This window comes from Pangasianodon hypophthalmus, chromosome 2 (assembly GCF_027358585.1).
Source record: "Pangasianodon hypophthalmus isolate fPanHyp1 chromosome 2, fPanHyp1.pri, whole genome shotgun sequence".
Taxonomy (NCBI): Eukaryota; Metazoa; Chordata; class Actinopteri; order Siluriformes; family Pangasiidae; genus Pangasianodon; species Pangasianodon hypophthalmus.
In genome coordinates, this window is record NC_069711.1 from 34,794,061 (window position 1) to 34,814,060 (window position 20,000).

At 42.6% G+C, this 20,000-nt stretch overlaps 1 protein-coding gene across 2 annotated transcripts in view; it reads right to left on the minus strand.

The window, feature by feature from the left end:
• Positions 1–12,049: 12,049 nt before the first annotated feature.
• Positions 12,050–20,000, minus strand: part of septin9b (septin 9b) — a 37,304-nt gene continuing 29,353 nt past the window's right edge. For both annotated transcript variants that reach the window (XM_034314107.2, XM_034314112.2), the window contains 7 exons: positions 19,982–20,000; positions 19,725–19,862; positions 19,006–19,123; positions 18,692–18,787; positions 14,102–14,198; positions 13,371–13,422; positions 12,050–13,289 (listed from right to left, as the gene is read on the minus strand). The exon at positions 19,982–20,000 is cut by the window's right edge and continues 63 nt beyond it. In XM_034314107.2, coding sequence (XP_034169998.1) covers positions 13,151–13,289; positions 13,371–13,422; positions 14,102–14,198; positions 18,692–18,787; positions 19,006–19,123; positions 19,725–19,862; positions 19,982–20,000 — 659 coding nt within the window. In that variant the 3' untranslated portion in view covers positions 12,050–13,150. The remainder of the gene's footprint in view (positions 13,290–13,370; positions 13,423–14,101; positions 14,199–18,691; positions 18,788–19,005; positions 19,124–19,724; positions 19,863–19,981) is intronic.

Here is a 20,000-nt window from a genome sequence, read left to right on the forward strand (position 1 = left end):
TAATATATTTTATTAAAGACATGTTTTTGTCTCTCAGAGACTCGATCCAGCTTCATCTTCAGGTGATAATTATTATTCAGGAGTGTATTAATTAACGCTGAGACTGATCCTGTCTCACACACACACACACACACACACACACACACACACACACACACACACTGGCGGCTGTGTGTGTGAGATAACGGTTTGTGCAGTGATAGCAGGATGGAGTAATGAATAATAAAGGAACCAAACTCATCAATCACTCTCTCTCTCTCTCTCTCTCTCTCTCTCACACACACACACACACACACACACACACACACACACACGGGTGTGTTATATATAAGTGGATACAGAGATGGAAATGCTGATTGAATTAAAGCCTCATTAATCACATCACCATGAACACACACACCCTCTCTCTCTCTCTCTTTCTCTCTCTCTGTCTCCCTCTCTCTCTCTCTCTCTCTCTCTCTGTCTCTCTCTATCTGTCTCTCTCTCTGTCTCTCTGTCTCTCTCTATCTGTCTCTCTCCATCTGTCTCTCTCTCTGTTTCTCTGTCTCTCTGTCTGTATGTCTGTATCTTCTCTCTCGCACACCCGTCTCTCTTAATTTGTCTCTCTCTCTCTGTCTGTCTCTCTCTGTCTGTGTCTCTCTCTGTCTCTCTCTATCTGTCTCTTTCTCTCTGTCTCTGTCTCTCTCTCTGTTTCTGTGTCTCTCTCTATCTCTCTCTCTAACCATCTGTCTCTCTCTCTGTTTCTCTATTTTGCTCTCTGTCTGTCTCTGTCTCTGTCTCTGTCTCTCTGTCTCTCTCTCTCCTTCTCTCTCTCTGTCTCTCTATCTTTCTCTCTGTGTGTCTCTGTCTCTCTCTCCTTCTCTCTCTCTCTCTCTCTCTGTCTCTCTCTGTCTCTCTCTCTCTCTCTCTGTCTGTCTGTCTCTCCCTCTCTCTCTCTCTCTCTCTGTCTCCCTCTCTCTCTCTCTCTATCTGTCTCTCTCTGTCTCCCTCTCTCTCTCTCTCTATCTGTCTCTCTCTCTCTCTGTTTCTCTGTCTGTATGTCTGTATCTTCTCTCTCGCACACCCGTCTCTCTTAATTTGTCTCTCTCTCTCTGTCTGTCTATTTCTCTGTCTCTCTCCGTCTCTGTGTCTCTCTCCGTCTCTGTGTCTCTCTCTGTCTGTGTCTCTCTCTATTCAATTCAATTCAATGTGTGCTTTATTGGCATGACAAAATATTTTGTATTGCCAAAGCAACATACAGAGCAAGAGAAGAAGAAACTGAACAAGACATAAAGTGAAAACACAGTAATGCAACATCATATACATTAATGATAACACAGGAACACAGGAAGTATTGAAGTAAGGAATTGAAGTGGGGATTAGGGTGGATGGGGGTTATGGTGGTAGGCGGGGTTAGAGTGGGTGAGTGGGTGGTGGTAGGCGGGGTTAGGGTGGGTGAGTGGGTGGTGGATGGGGGTTATGGTGGTAGGAGGGGTTAGGGTGGGTGTTTATGGTGGTAGGCGGGGTTAGGGTGGGTGAGCGGGTGGTGGGTGGGGTTAGGGTGGGTGTTTATGGTGGTAGGCGGGGTTAGGGTGGGTGAGCGGGTGGTAGGTGGGGTTAGGGTGGGTGTTTATGGTGGTAGGCGGGGTTAGGGTGGGTGTTTATGGTGGTAGGCGGGGTTAGGGTGGGTGAGCGGGTGGTGGACGGGGTTAGGGTGGTAGGTGGGGTTAGGGTGGGTGAGTGGGTGGTGGTAGGCGGGGTTAGGGTGGGTGAGCGGGTGGTGGACGGGGTTAGGGTGGTAGGCGGGGTTAGGGTGGGTGAGTGGGTGGTGGTAGGCGGGGTTAGGGTGGGTGAGCGGGTGGTGGGGATGGTGGGGGTTATTGATATGGAGCTCTTAGCTCTGGTTGTCCCTCAGGCTGTGACAGGATGCTACGAATTTTGCAGCGATGTTTGCGCTAATGGCTCTGTCGCCGAGAATAAAGGGGAGTTTCTGAATCGGGGAGCACGTCTCTCTCTATCTCTCTCTCTAACCATCTGTCTCTCTCTCTGTTTCTCTATTTTGCTCTCTGTCTGTCTCTGTCTCTGTCTCTCTGTCTCTCTCTCTCTCTGTCTCTCTCTCCTTCTCTCTCTCTGTCTCTCTATCTTTCTCTCTGTGTGTCTCTGTCTCTCTCTGTCTGTCTCTCTCTCTGTCTGTCTGTCTCTCCCTCTCTCTCTCTCTCTCTCTTTGTAGTTTGTTCCTTTTTCTAGAATGATCTAGAGTGATTCATAAATTTGTATTAAATATTTGTTTTTATTATTATTTAAAAAAAAAAAAAGTTTTATCAAAGGAATTTTTCCTCACGCTGTGATGTAAATTGACTTACATTAGAATTCTCCGGTGTTTGGAGAATCCCGGAATGCAGCGGCGTTCCTGTTCTCGGGACAGAGAGCAGCAGATAAACGTCACTTAAATAAATTAAACAGTTATAATTACATTCAAGGTATAAAATTACCCATAATTCCCGGCGTGGTGCGACACTGGGGTCCCTGTGGGAAAGAGCTCTCACGTTCACCAGCGTTCATTAATAAAGCATTACAACTTGTTAATGACATCATCACACGCTAACGAGCCCAAACACCTCGTTTACACACAGTGACTACAGGATAACGTTCCTAACCTCTCTCTCTCCCTCTCTCTCTTTCTCTCCCTCCCTCTCTCTCTCTGTGCTTCATTTCTTTTTATGTCCTCTTGTCCTCCTCTCCTCTTCTCTTTCCTCCTCCTTTCTTCCTTCCGACTCTTTTCTTTCTTCTTTTTGTCTCTTATAATATTCCTCATTTCCTTCCTGTCATTTATTTTCCTCTCATCTCACCCATTTCTCATCCTTTTCCATTTCCCTCTTCTCTTCTCTCATTTATTGTCTCTGCTTTTCTCTCCACTCATCTCTTCCTTTCGTTCATCCTTTTCTTTTCACATTTATTTCTCTCTTGTGTTCTTCTCTTTTCCTCTCTTTGATTTTTCTCTTTCTCCTCTTTTCCTTTTCTTCATTTCTCTCACTCTCTCCTTCTCCCTTCTCTTTTCCTCTCTTTCATCCTCTCTTCTCCTTCTTTCCTCTCATCATCTTCTCTCAGTCATTTTTCTTTTTTACATCTTCTCTCTTTCAGTTCTTTCTCTTTTTATTTTCTTTTACTTTTCCTATCCTTATTTCTTTTCTATTCTTTCTTATTTTCTTCTTCTTTCTCATCCCTTTATCTCTCTCTCTCTCTCTCTCTCTCTCTCTCTCTGTGTCTGGTTGTGAGCTTTATTCAGGATTGTGACAGAATTGCTTTGCAGTTTGCAGATTCTCAGCTTTCCTTTTCTTTTTTTCTCTCTCTTTGTCCTCCCTCCCCTCTCTCTCCCCCTCTCTCTCCCTCTCCCTCATTCTCCCCCACCTCTCTCCATCTCTCTCTCTCTCCCTCTTTCCCCCCTCCCTCTTTTTCTCATTTTCACGAGACGGCACATGACATTGATTTCCATCAGGGTTTGAAAATAACCTCGCCGGAGCCCAGGCGACCTGCGTACACGCACAGACACACACGCACACACACACACACACACGCACGAGACGGCACACACACACATGCACGTACACACATTATTTATTTATTTATTTATGTATTTTTGCATATCGGGGAGTTTTGCCTCAGTGAGCACGTGCCGGGAATAAACGCAGGATGGCAGATGACAGATGTGTTCAGGTGGGGTGGAGCGCAGGCGTGTGTGTGTGTGTGATGGATGATGGAGTGATGGGACATCTCTCTGAAGCACCAACCAATTAAATTCAGCGTGCAGCGGCTCCTCACTTCCTTCACACTTCAGTAATAAAACATCCAATTTGGACACTTGAATAACTCACTGCTACAGAACACAGGGACGGAGACGGAGATGGAGAGAACGGAGACGGAGATGGAGGACATGGAGATGGAGAGAACGGAGATGGAGATGGAGGACACGGAAACGGAGGACACGGAGACAGAGGCCATGGAGATGGAGGACATGGAGACGAGGAGAAGCAGGGAATGAGTCAGGGAGCAGAAAGACAGACAGATCCAGAGACAGACAGAGAGAGATAGAGAGACAAACCAAGGATAAGGACAAAGATAAGAAAAAAGGACGGGATGGAGGCAGGAACTAAGAAAGAGACGGAAAGATGGGAAGACACGAAGACTGAGACAAGGACAGAGTCAGGGAGAATTATAGAGACCGAGGCAGAGACGTCTACTTATAGACCTCTAGCTTCCGTTACGGAGACAGAGACAGAGACAGATTCAGGACACATCCAGAGGAAGTCTGAGACTAGACTTGTGCCATATTGATTTTTCTCTGATCGTGATTTTCCATTAAAATATCGCAATAAACGATTTAATCACCCAGAACCTAATAAAGATGAAAAACAAAACAAAACAAAACAAAACAAGTATTTCCATCATGGAGAGAAGTGATCCTGCAGAAACGCAGTAAACTGTTAAGATCACATTTCCATTTATTCCATTCAATTCAGTTTTTATTTATATCGCACTTTTAACCATGGACATTGTCATGAAGCAGCTTTACAGAAATATATATAAATTCCGGATATAAAATTTAAATGTATAAATTTATCCCTAATCCTTTTAGGAGTCTAATGTTCACATGGCTAATTTATTTTATTTTATTTTATTTTATTTTTTTACTATCGATGCTGTTCAGTACTGATCAAGAGAACGCCATTTTAAAAAAAAACAGGATATTTAATCACTTTATAATTATTATTAATATTAACATTAACTGTAAAGTGACAGAAAGCGAGGACGCCCGCCCGAGACAAGAGCACACGAGATCGTTTTCTCTTTCAGACGGAAAAAAAGGAAAACAAACGTTTTGATCATTTTCAGCTGAATTGTTTCAGCGGCGTCTCTAATAAATATACTGAAGTGATGATAAATATACTAATGTCAGCTAACACACACTGATAGATTTTGTTTCACATTACTGGAAATGAGACAGATGCAAGGACAAAGATAAGGACAGTGAGACAGACAGAAGAAGAAAAGCGATAAGGACAGACCAAGAGGAAGGCTTTAGGACTAATTTAAAGACAAAGACAAGGATAAAGAAAGTGATAAAGACAGGAAGAAGGAAAGATGAAGGGATAGAGACGGAGATGGAGAAAGGAGTGCAGAGACAGGAGCACACAAAAGGTTAGAGAAAGACAGGAATAAGGGGCAAAAAAGGACACAGGAGAAGGAGGACAAACCCAGAAGAAGGGACAAGATGAAGGACAGAGTGAGGGAAAGAGTGAAAGTCTGATTTGGGGATTGAACCATGGATAAAGAAGGGACAGATTCAGGAGAAGAAATAAGGACAGACCCTGAGGAAGAGAGTGAGACAGGTGGCAGAGAGAGAAATAGGGAAGGAGACAGGAACTGAGTCGGGGGACAAACGTCAGGACAAAAGGCAGAGACGGAGGCAGGAAATGAGAAAATGAGAAATGGACAATGTGGGGAACAGAAGGATGGAAAGAGGTAAAGAACATTTATACATCTTTTAATAACGATACTATAAAGATTGAAATAAAGACAGGGACAAAGACAGGGAGAAAGAGCAATGCCTTCTGGGTAATATGTGCGCCGGCTGTTTACAGAAATATCACAGGATCACTCAAACTTAGAGTTACGCGATTCAGGAAACAAATCTAATTGTGATTTTTTAAATTTTCGATTTTCTCTTCTATTCCGATTAGCTAAACATTCATCCTGTTGCGATTTCAGGTTCCGTCCAAGACGCTGGTTTCAGTTTGTGGTGCAAATCGCCTGCTGTTGAAGGAGGTCTGTCTTCCTGAAGCCGAAATATTTCCAGAAGTCTGATGTGCAGTTTCGTTTGTCTGTGAGGTCGTCTTCACTCGTTTCGTTTGATTCGCATTCGCTTGTCAGTCCAGGCTCACTACTGCTAGCCTCCGCCATCTTTGCTGCTAACTAGCGCTTGCTTGCTTCACATGACGGCTGTAGCTCAGCTACGAGAGGACGAGCTGCAGTTATTTAATGGATTGAACACTTATCGGGTGAATCGCACCTTGAATCGCACCCAATGCTGCGTATGAACAGCACTTTTAAAAACTGTTGAGTCTTACTCAAAATAAAGAAAAGGAATAAGACACCTTACTTTTCTTCTTCACATGATCTTCAGAAAGTTTGATGACTTGTAGAATATTCCAAATATTTCATCAGAGTGTACATGAGACACGTTAATGGCAAAATAATCTGATTTTTATTTATTGTGAGCTGAGAATAAGGTTTTGTTGTGAAGAAAACTCTCTCTCACTTGTGTTTAAAATATCTTTTATTTTTATTCTACATACAGATTTGTAAATAACATAACACTCAGTGGGACAAAATGGCACCTTTAAGACATCACTTCATTCTCAGTATGAACTTCTAAACCCCTAAACATGTCCAGCTCAGACCTGCATCCTGTTTAAATATCATCATCATCATCATCTTCATCATCATCATCACGAGGTTTCGTCGCTCGAGCTCGGACCCTCCGTTCTTCTCACGCGAGCTCGTGACAGGAAAGGGCACATTTACATAGCGAGCTGAAAATCTGATCATATAAATGTAAATAAGGTGGAATTTCAGCCTTGCAGCTGATAACACACACACTGAGGGAGTGATGGAGAGAGACACGGAGAGAGAGAATAAGATGGAGTGAGAGCGGGAATCATTTTTAATCTCTACGTCGCCGTGCCACGCAATAATACACCAGTGATGGATGGAGGAGGAAGAAAGGAAAGATAGAGGTGACGTGAGACCAAATGAAGAGATGGAGTGACAGACAGATGGAAAGACTGAAAAAAAAACCCTGATGTGTATTAACACACACACACACACACACACACACACACACACACACACACACACACACACACACACACACACACACACACACACACACACACACACACACGGCCACTAGGGGGCAGCAGCAGTAAGGCTAAAAAAATAAACAGATAAAAGCTCAGTAGTAAGTAAAGAAGTAAATAAATAAATACAATGATAAATAAATAAAAGTAATAAATAAATACAACAAAAGATAAGCAAGTAAGGAAATTAATATGTATAAAGATAACAAATAAAACAATAAAAAGATGGAAAAATGTGGTGATGTAGGGAGTGTGAGTTTCTCCATCACTGTCACAACACATAAAAGCATTCCCTATTCACTACATAGTGAACTAATCTTAAAAACTTTTCCATTTTGTATTCTAAAAGCGTCGTGTAGAACATCCAGTGCACTCATTCATCCAAAATTAGGTGAAAAATTAATCAGGGTCCAAATGATGCACACTGGGAGATACGGCACTTTATAGATTCTAGGGAGTAGGGAATAGTAAGTAAGGAATAGGGAGTAGGGAATAGGGTATAGGGAATAGGTTGTAGGGAATAGGGAATAAGGAGTAGGGAATATTGTATAGGGAACAGGGAGTAGGGAATAGGGAGTAGAGAATAGGGAGTAGGGAATAGGGAATAGAGAGTAGGGAGTAGGGAATAGGGAGTAGGGAATAGGTTGTAGAGAATAGGGAGTAGGGAACAGGGAGTAGGGAGTAGGGAATAGGGAGTAGAGAATAGGGAGTAGGTTGTAGGGAATAGGGAGTAGGGAGTAGGGAATAGGGAGTAGAGAATAGGGAGTAGGTTGTAGGGAATAGGGAATAGGGAATAGGGAGTAGGTTGTAGAGAATAGGGAGTAGAGAATATGGAGTAGGGAGTAGAGAATAGGGAGTAGGTTGTAGGGAGTAGGGAGTAGGGAATAGGGAGTAGAGAATAGGGAGTAGGGAGAAGGGAATAGGGAGTAGGGAATAGGGAGTAGGTTGTAGGGAATAGGGAGTAGGTTGTAGGGAATAGAGAGTAGGGAGTAGGGAATAGGGAATAGGGAATAGGTTGTAGGGAATAGAGAGTAGGGAGTAGGGAATAGGGAGTAGAGAATAGGGAGTAGGGAATAGGGAATAGAGAGTAGGGAGTAGGGAACAGGGAGTAGGTTGTAGAGAATAGGGAGTAGGGAATAGGGAGTAGGTTGTAGGGAATAGGGAATAGGGAGTAGGTTGTAGAGAATAGGGAGTAGGGAGTAGAGAATAGGGAGTAGGTTGTAGGGAATAGGGAGTAGGGAGTAGAGAATAGGGAGTAGGTTGTAGGGAATAGGGAGTAGGGAGTAGGTTGTAGGGAATAGGGAGTAGAGAATAGGGAGTAGGGAGTAGGGAGTAGAGAATAGGGAGTAGGGAGTAGGGAATAGGGAATAGGGAGTAGAGAATAGGGAGTAGGGAATAGGGAATAGGGAATAGGGAGTAGGGAGTAGGGAGTAGAGAATAGGGAGTAGGGAATAGGGAGTAGGGAATAGGGAGTAGAGAATAGGGAGTAGAGAATAGGGAGTAGGGAGTAGGGAGTAGGGAATAGGTTGTAGAGAATAGAGAGTAGGGAATAGGGAGTAGGGAGTAGAGAATAGGGAGTAGGTTGTAGGGAATAGGGAGTAGGTTGTAGGGAATAGGGAGTAGAGAATAGGGAGTAGGTTGTAGGGAATAGGGAGTAGGGAATAGGTTGTAGGGAATAGGGAGTAGAGAATAGGGAGTAGAGAATAGGGAATAGGGAGTAGGGAGTAGGGAATAGGGAGTAGAGAATAGGGAGTAGGGAGTAGGGAATAGGGAGCAGGTGGTTAAAAACTATGAGGTGTTAGAATCTCCGTCTCCAGGGCGTCACATGTCTCCGGGGAGAAGCAGCAGATTTCCCTCTGTCCCTATCCGTCTCCTCCTTTCACTCAATTTCACTCAGAAACCTGACTGTTAATCAAGAGGAATGCTGCTCATTTGCATATGGGCGGGGCTACAGCTGGACCACGCCTCCTCAACTGAGTGTTTGGCAGTGAGCCAGGAGACAAGGACAGCAGTTCATAGACAAAATGACACACATGCAAAGACGGACATCAGAAATTCACATCAACAACACAGTGTGTGTGTGTGTGTGTGTGTGTGTGTGTGTGTGTGTGTGCTATTTCCTCAAAATACCAACAGTGATTTTGTACCAGGATAATTACTGTGACTCTAAAGATACACAAACACATCATATTCAAATGATCTTAATAAGCATGCGTTAATTAGTGAGTTAATTAGTGCATTAATTAGTGAGTTAATTAGTGCTGAGTGTCACTGATATTGAGGTCAAACTCTAAAAATATCAGCGAATTCTCAGGACCAAAGCTGAGTGCTGTAACGTGAGGATTTCTCTAACGCAAGTGTAGAAATAAAACATCAGAATTCCTGCCTTCCAGCTTTTTTAGTTGATCTTTTAGATCCATCGGGTCAGTCGCTTTCTCCTGGAGACTTTATGAGTAAAGGGTCGTTTCCTATTAAATTTAAGGAATACTGTTCGGGAATAAGATTTACTAAAGTTAATGAGAAGCCATATGCAGTCTCTTAATGTTTGCAAAACTGAACCTGTACTTCATGTTAATGGAGCTGAAATTAATAGTAAAAAAATGCATTAATAAACTTATTCTTAAACCTAGATCTATTAAACCTCAAGGGAAATTGGGAATAATTGTGTTCTGGAGATTGAATGGAAAAAAGCTTAGTTACTCCTGTTTCTTCTCTGAAATACATTTAAAAATTCTTCATAACATATACAGGACTGTGCAAAAGTCTTGGCACTCCCCCCCCCTTTTTTTTTTTATTACAAACTTTGTTATAGATGTTTATTTTCTGACTTCTACATTATTGATTCAGTACAAAAACATTTCAGATTCCAAACATTAGTTTTCCAGCACAGAATGAAATATTCCAGAAAAATGTTTGTATGTCAGTAAAGAAAGCAGCAGATTCCATAAGAGACACTTTTCAGATAAAAACATAATGAAGGCTGCTGGGTTTCGCTGCAGAAATAAGAAGCGAGTCGACAGTCAAAGTCTCCAGAAGAACTGTGGCTGCTTCTGCAAGATGCTCAGTAACACTTCCAGCTCATTTCCTTATAAAACTGCACACACTGCACCTCAGATACTGCTTTATTTATTTAAAGTGAAGGATCGTCACATTAAATACTGACTTTGTTTCATTTATTACTGTTTACTGCTCTTTATAGGATTTTTTAAAAAATGTAGAAACATTTAATTTCATTATTTTTGAAGGCGTCTTTACTCTACAGCATTTCTTTGCATAGTACTGTATATACTTGTAATTATACTTTATCAAAAATTTTCAAATATTAAAAGCGTTGTGTAGAACATCCAGTGCACTCATTAATCCAAAATTCAGTTAAAAATAAATTGGTTTCCAAATGAAGTGCACTGGAAGATACAGCACTTTGTAGATTCTAGGGAATAGGGAGTAGGGAGTAGAGAATAGGGAATAGTAAGTAGGGAATAGGGAGTAGGGAATAGGGAACAGGGAATAGGGAATAGTAAGTAGGGAATAGGGAGTAGGGAACAGGGAATAGGGAATAGTAAGTAGGGAATAGGGAGTAGGGAATAGGGAGTAGGGAGTAGGCAGTAGGGAATAGTAAGTAGGGAGTAGGGAATTAATGAAAGTTGTTTGTTTGTTCAGAGCAGCCAGAAAAAAATAACACATCTTTCTGCTGGAATTCCAAACAATTTTGGGAAAACTGATCGTTATTCATTCAACAGAAATCTTAATTGTGATAAAACGTGTTTGTTTTTAAGTTTTTTGAATCCAGAAATATATATCTGTTAATTTCATGGTGAATCTTCTGATTTTATTTGTTAAATTTCATACACACAAAAGTAAAAGGAGAAACTCTAAACTGCACTTTAAAGTCTTTAGAGTTGAATTTTTTATGTTTATTGACTCTCTTAAGTGTGGAGATAAAAAAAATCTAGATCTATACGATTTTAGTTGGGAAAGAGTTAAAAATTGGAAGGTTTGAAAGTAAAAATTTCAGTTCAATTCAGTTTTATTTGTATAGTTTTTAACAGTGTTCACTGTCACAAAGCAGCTTCACAGAAATAAATACATTCAAATTAAATCTAATTAAACTGTAAATGAATCTGAATATATTTTTAATGTAACCCTTTTTATTATATTTAATTTGCGGTTTCTTATTTGGATGTCTTGTAATGTATATAATTTTTTTAATGTTTTTTGCCTGTAGCATTCAATAATAAAAAAATTCCGCCGTCTTACTGGGAAAAACCTCACAAGCTGGAATTCCGGAAGATTCCTGACTCCGATCCAAACCCGGAAGTGAGACAAAGCCCTAAGCTTTGCTTTATAATGACATACAGCGACTTCCGGTTAGTAAAGCGAACGACGCTACGCAGAGCTGGAATAACGGGAAGTTTGTTTCCAGCATGACGGAAAGGCGGAAGTAATAAAGCGGAAGTTACAGGAGCGGTAATGAGGCCAGGTGAGCAGTTACAGGTGTGGATGATTAGCAGTGGGCGGGGCCAGAGCTAAACTTTTTTCTGTGAAGTTTCATTTGTTTCTAGAATTTTTTGCTTTATTATATTATTTCTATATATTTATTAATTATATGCATATATAATTAATACTAAATTAATAGATATCAATAAAATATGAAACATTTTTTTTAAATAAAATTGACATAAAAACAGTTAAAGTTTTGGTTTATACTTGTTCGTTTACGCTCATCATAAATTTGGTCATTTTCTTTAATATGTAATGTATTGGTCAGGTTACTGTAAATTATTATTTATTTTATTTTAAAAATATTATCTATGAAATATATATTTACAAGTCAGTAAATAATCTTTCTGTAATACAGAGCTATAGGATGAGTTTGTATGCTAATTACATGCTAATGAGATAAACAGCAGAGTATTTTATGCAATAATAATGAAGACAGATTCCTTCAGGATTCAAGAGACATTTATTTAGCTTACATCAACACACACACACACACACACACACACACACACACACACGCGTACTTCTATCAAACACAGTGTGATATTAGCAAACACTGACATGAATGTAAATGTAATAAATCAGTGAAGTCAATGCAAATAAAACACGTGTAGGAACTTGAGCGAACTTAACAACACAAAATATACCCTTAATTTTACTTTCACACACACACACACACACACACACACACACACACACATACATACACATACAAGGTGAAAAATTCCTTACAGAAAGTCTTTTTACGTCCAAACAACACGAACACGACATAAAGTTAAAATATTTAAAGGCGGTGTGTGAAGCGGACAGGAAACATGCTAACGTGGCTAGAAACGTGCGGAAACGTCAGCTAGCATGCTAACGATTAACACGGCTAGCATGATGCCAGGTGCTTTTCTCTTAGCTTTCGCTTTTTACGCATTTAAAAAAAAATTATCGAAGGTTTCAGTTCATTTGTGTGTTGCGAAATTAACATGGGAAACAATGCTAACATGGATAGAAATGTATGAATGCTAATGGAAAACAGTTACCATGGCAACTAACTTCCAATTAGCTCTTTAAAGAAAGAAAGAAACCCGTGCTTCTGGCACAAAAAATAAAATTACGTAATGATGTCACTACACTAACACTAACTAGCTAACACACATTTTTTATCCACTAACAAACCTATACCTAGCTGGTTAACTCAGCTAACTCACCTTTGGTGTTTTGGTTAATCCTAGTTAGCTTAGCTAGCGTTAACTTAACGGTTAACGGTTCCTAATTAACTCACTCAGCTATGACTAGCAAGCTAAACTACTCAATAACACATTGTTGAGATAAATTACACAATTTGATGTAATGACAATTATCTTTCACGTTTATATCCATAAATATAAAATACTTAAAACAAAGCTAATTCATTTTAGTTTCCAAAATAATGTTCAGTTGGTCATTTAGCGAAGATTTTGAACTGTGCTTCAAAATGACCTAGGCTAATCAGCGTGTGTTTGCATTAGCGAGCTAATGTTAGCCTTGTGACATCATAACGCAACTTCAGTACTTTTTTTAAAAAAAAATTACTCCAGCTTGAAGTTTTACATCATCGCTCTGAGATTTAGGCAGCGCGCATGATGCTAAAGACACACACACACACACACACTTCAGTTTCACATCACGGATATGTACTAGCATTTCTACAGTCCACATGTTGGATCTGGAGGAACAGAGTGATGGAAGGATGGACAGATCGGATGGACAGATAGGATGGACGTCTACATCTCGTGTGTGAGCACGCCGTTGGCCTCTCCGTTGGAGTGTGTGGTGTGTGTGTTGCTCTCGGTGAGTCGGCGGACGCGATACACCTCGTAGTGAATACTGCTGGTGATGTCCTTCAGATTCTGCATGTGTGTCCTGAGACAGAGCATTTATTTATTTATTTGTTTGTTTGTTTGTTTGTTATTCTTATTTGCTGTCTCAGTATTCAAGCCTCACCTGATGAGCAAATCCCGCAGATACGCAAACTCACAGTGCACTACGTTCTCCACTGTAACACAACAAAAACACACAACATGTCACACACACACACACACACACAGAATACATTTACAACACACTCTCATTCAGATATATTTAAGTTTCAACACAAAGTCTAATGTCAACACAACTGACCAATCAGCAACTCCGATTTAAACACACACACACACACACACACACACACACTCACATACACACATAACACACACACACACACACAGCACAGTGTCTGATCATCATTTACTCTTTAATTCTCTTTTATCTTTTCCTCTAATACTGTCCAAGGATTTCTCTCCTTCTCTCTCTCTCTCATTTTAATGTCTTTCTTTCACTTGACCTCTTGATTCTCTCTCTTGCTCTCTCTCTCTCTCTCTCTCTCTCTGTCACTATGTACACACACACATAAAACAAACACATGTAAATAAATAAATATATAAATGAATGTATTTGATAACAGTATATGCAGTGTGTAGCTGGTGTAATTCCTCTGTGTGCCTCCAGGTGGCAGTGCAACACACAGCTTCACACACTTTCTCACAAACACATCCAAACCCCAATAACATGAACATAAATTAGTCACATGATCTCGGCTTTATCCAGTGAAACGACAGGTTACGGGTCATGTGATTGACACACTAAGACTGTACTTATAGTTTATATGTTTGTGTGTGTGTGTGTGTGTGTTTTACCTTCTACTGTGCCCCATCGTGTTTTCCTACCCAGAAGTCTCTTCCCGTTCACCTGGTACTCCTGATCACTGCCAACCACAGCAAAGGGTATCATGTCCTACACACACACACACACACACACACACACAGATTCTGGTTCACAGGCTGATACAGTGGTACTTAATGTGGTTTTGGTATCAAGATCAAAATACTGTTATTGTAACAACACTAGTAAATGAATGTTCCACCCCTCTGCCACCCCATACTGTATAAAACTCCTTTACCACCCCATACTGTATAAAACCCCTTTGCCACCCCATACTGCATAAAACCCCTTTGCCACCCCATACTGTATAAAACCCCTCTGCCACCCCATACTGTATAAAACCCCTTTGCCACCCCATACTGTATAAAACCCCTTTGCCACCCCATACTGTATAAAACCCCTTTGCCACCCCATACTGTATAAAACCCCTTTGCCACCCCATACTGTATAAAACCCCTCTGCCACCCCATACTGTATAAAACCCCTCTGCCACCCCATACTGCATAAAACCCCTTTGCCACCCCATACTGTATAAAACTCCTCTGCCACCCCATACTGCATAAAACCTCTCTGCCACCCCATACTGTATAAAACCCCTCTGCCACCCCATACTGTATAAAATCCCTCTGCCACCCCATACTGCATAAAACTCCTTTGCCACCCCATACTGTATAAAACCCCTCTGCCACCCCATACTGTATAAAACCCCTCTGCCACCCCATACTGTATAAAACCCCTCTGCCACCCCATACTGCATAAAACCCCTTTGCCACCCCATACTGTATAAAACTCCTCTGCCACCCCATACTGCATAAAACCCCTCTGCCACCCCATACTGCATAAAACTCCTTTGCCACCCCATACTGTATAAAACCCCTCTGCCACCCCATACTGTATAAAACTCCTCTGCCACCCCATACTGTATAAAACTCCTCTGCCACCCCATACTGTATAAAACCCCTCTGCCACCCCATACTGTATAAAACCCCTCTGCCACCCCATACTGTATAAAACCCCTCTGCCACCCCATACTGTATAAAACTCCTTTGCCACCCCATACTGTATAAAACTCCTTTGCCACCCCATACTGTATAAAACTCCTTTGCCACCCCATACTGTATAAAACCCCTCTGCCACCCCATACTGTATAAAACCCCTCTGCCACCCCATACTGTATAAAACCCCTCTGCCACCCCATACTGTATAAAACCCCTCTGCCACCCCATACTGTATAAAACCCCTCTGCCACCCCATACTGTATAAAACCCCTTTGCCACCCCATACTGTATAAAACCCCTCTGCCACCCCATACTGTATAAAACCCCTCTGCCACCCCATACTGTATAAAACCCCTCTGCCACCCCATACTGTATAAAACCCCTTTGCCACCCCATACTGTATAAAACCCCTCTGCCACCCCATACTGTATAAAACCCCTCTGCCACCCCATACTGTATAAAACCCCTCTGCCACCCCATACTGTATAAAACTCCTCTGCCACCCCATACTGTATAAAACCCCTCTGCCACCCCATACTGTATAAAACCCCTCTGCCACCCCATACTGTATAAAACCCCTCTGCCACCCCATACTGTATAAAACTCCTTTGCCACCCCATACTGTATAAAACCCCTCTGCCACCCCATACTGTATAAAACCCCTCTGCCACCCCATACTGTATAAAACCCCTTTGCCACCCCATACTGTATAAAACCCCTTTGCCACCCCATACTGTATAAAACCCCTTTGCCACCCCATACTGTATAAAACCCCTTTGCCACCCCATACTGTATAAAACCCCTCTGCCACCCCATACTGTATAAAACTCCTTTGCCACCCCATACTGTATAAAACCCCTCTGCCACCCCATACTGTATAAAACCCCTCTGCCACCCCATACTGCATAAAACCCCTTTGCCACCCCATACTGTATAAAACTCCTCTGCCACCCCATACTGCATAAAACCTCTCTGCCACCCCATACTGTATAAAACCCCTCTGCCACCCCATACTGTATAAAACCCCTCTGCCACCCCATACTGCATAAAACTCCTTTGCCACCCCATACTGTATAAAACCCCTCTGCCACCCCATACTGTATAAAACCCCTCTGCCACCCCATACTGTATAAAACTCCTCTGCCACCCCATACTGTATAAAACCCCTCTGCCACCCCATACTGCATAAAACCCCTTTGCCACCCCATACTGTATAAAACTCCTCTGCCACCCCATACTGCATAAAACCCCTCTGCCACCCCATACTGTATAAAACTCCTCTGCCACCCCATACTGCATAAAACTCCTTTGCCACCCCATACTGCATAAAACCCCTCTGCCACCCCATACTGTATAAAACCCCTCTGCCACCCCATACTGTATAAAACCCCTTTGCCACCCCATACTGCATAAAACCCCTCTGCCACCCCATACTGTATAAAACCCCTCTGCCACCCCATACTGCATAAAACTCCTTTGCCACCCCATACTGTATAAAACCCCTCTGCCACCCCATACTGTATAAAACCCCTCTGCCATCCCATACTGTATAAAACCCCTCTGCCACCCCATACTGTATAAAACCCCTTTGCCACCCCATACTGTATAAAACCCCTTTGCCACCCCATACTGTATAAAACCCCTCTGCCACCCCATACTGTATAAAACCCCTCTGCCACCCCATACTGTATAAAACCCCTTTGCCACCCCATACTGTATAAAACTCCTTTGCCACCCCATACTGTATAAAACTCCTTTGCCACCCCATACTGTATAAAACCCCTCTGCCACCCCATACTGTATAAAACCCCTCTGCCACCCCATACTGTATAAAACTCCTCTGCCACCCCATACTGTATAAAACCCCTCTGCCACCCCATACTGTATAAAACCCCTCTGCCACCCCATACTGTATAAAACCCCTCTGCCACCCCATACTGTATAAAACCCCTCTGCCACCCCATACTGTATAAAACCCCTCTGCCACCCCATACTGTATAAAACCCCTTTGCCACCCCATACTGTATAAAACTCCTTTGCCACCCCATACTGCATAAAACCCCTTTGCCACCCCATACTGCATAAAACCCCTCTGCCACCCCATACTGTATAAAACCCCTTTGCCACCCCATACTGTATAAAACCCCTCTGCCACCCCATACTGTATAAAACCCCTCTGCCACCCCATACTGCATAAAACCCCTCTGCCACCCCATACTGTATAAAACCCCTTTGCCACCCCATACTGCATAAAACCCCTCTGCCACCCCATACTGTATAAAACCCCTTTGCCACCCCATACTGTATAAAACCCCTCTGCCACCCCATACTGTATAAAACCCCTCTGCCACCCCATACTGCATAAAACCCCTCTGCCACCCCATACTGCATAAAACCCCTTTGCCACCCCATACTGTATAAAACCCCTCTGCCACCCCATACTGTATAAAACCCCTCTGCCACCCCATACTGTATAAAACCCCTTTGCCACCCCATACTGTATAAAACCCCTTTGCCACCCCATACTGTATAAAACCCCTTTGCCACCCCATACTGTATAAAACCCCTTTGCCACCCCATACTGTATAAAACCCCTCTGCCACCCCATACTGCATAAAACCCCTCTGCCACCCCATACTGTATAAAACCCCTCTGCCACCCCATACTGTATAAAACCCCTCTGCCACCCCATACTGTATAAAACCCCTCTGCCACTCCATACTGTATAAAACCCCTCTGCCACCCCATACTGCATAAAACCCCTCTGCCACCCCATACTGTATAAAACTCCTCTGCCACCCCATACTGTATAAAACCCCTCTGCCACCCCATACTGTATAAAACCCCTCTGCCACCCCATACTGTATAAAACCCCTCTGCCACCCCATACTGTATAAAACCCCTTTGCCACCCCATACTGTATAAAACCCCTTTGCCACCCCATACTGTATAAAACTCCTCTGCCACCCCATACTGTATAAAACCCCTCTGCCACCCCATACTGTATAAAACCCCTCTGCCACCCCATACTGTATAAAACCCCTCTGCCACCCCATACTGTATAAAACTCCTCTGCCACCCCATACTGTATAAAACCCCTCTGCCACCCCATACTGTATAAAACTCCTCTGCCACCCCATACTGTATAAAACTCCTCTGCCACCCCATACTGTATAAAACCCCTCTGCCACCCCATACTGTATAAAACCCCTTTGCCACCCCATACTGTATAAAACCCCTCTGCCACCCCATACTGTATAAAACTCCTGTGCCACCCCATACTGTATAAAACTCCTCTGCCACCCCATACTGTATAAAACTCCTCTGCCACCCCATACTGTATAAAACTCCTCTGCCACCCCATACTGCATAAAACCCCTTTGCCACCCCATACTGTATAAAACCCCTTTGCCACCCCATACTGTATAAAACCCCTTTGCCACCCCATACTGTATAAAACTCCTCTGCCACCCCATACTGTATAAAACTCCTCTGCCACCCCATACTGCATAAAACCCCTTTGCCACCCCATACTGCATAAAACCCCTTTGCCACCCCAGAGCTCACCCTGATCTTCTCGTTGATTATTCTGTCCTCTGCGTCCTCATCAAACTCCGTCTGAGGGTAAACCTCAATCTCATTGGCTCGCAGATCCTCCCTGATCTGCACGCGCACACACACACACACACACACACAAATTCAGAGGAAGCAGAGGAAGTGGACGATAAATGACTTCCTGTTTCAGGATTTACCCAACAGGAAGTAACACATGCTCTAACACACTGGGGGTTAAACCAGCTGTAACTTTAATGCTGAGTGTGCGTGTGAGTGTGTGTGAGAGTGTGTGTGCGTGTGAGTGTGAGAGTGTGTGTGAACTTCACCTTCTTTTTAAAGAAGTCTCTCTCCTCCAGCGTTAGCGTGTCAGCTTTAGCAATCACCGGAACAATGTTCACCACTTTACTCAGGTGCCTCATGAACTCAATATCTATTGGCCGCAAACTGGAACCCACACGCGCACACACACACACACACACACACACACACACAAAACCCACTTGTTACTGTTTTTACACCTATTGTAACTGCTGGAGTAGACACTCTAAATACCGTAAACACAAAACTAAAAGCGCATGTGTGTAAAATCATCTAACGTGTTTATCAAGTATGTTATGAACGCATAAAAAACTCTGTGAAATCAGAACCAGATACGCAAAATAAAATATTTGTTTGTTTTTGTTGTGTGTTTACTGTAAACACTACAATACTGCTACACAGTTGGTGCTGTTTCTCAGAAAACAAATTTTTTCCATCAATTTCTCAAATGAGTCTGATTCTTCTGTTCTGTGTGTGCGGGTTGAGAAATATCTCACAGTACGGACAGAAAGCTCCGCCCAAAAAAATAGTTCCTGGTCCATAAAACGGTACCGACACTGCAGCAAGAACTAAAAAAAGTTCTTGAAACTACAGCACAGTTCCTGTTGTCTGTATTAGGAATGCATCCATAACCTGTAGAAATAAACCCAGGTACTTCTGGATAACAATTCATCTCATTAGCCTATAGCATGTGTGTGTGTGTGTGTGTGTGTGTGTGTGTGTGTACCAGTGTCCTGTCGGTGGGATGAAGTAAATGCAGCAGTGCACACGTGTGTCTGGAATTTTCTTCTTCCTGCTGATGTTGATCTCCTCCTGCAGAAACGCCTCGTACTGCTCGTTAATGAACTTCATGATCGGCATCCAGCTACAGAGCGGGCACACACACACACACACGCACACACACACACACACACACACACAGATTTAGAATATGATTTAAACTTCAGCACTCATACACAGACGCACGTGTGTGAGCTCTCGTACCAGTTCTCGTTGTTGATCT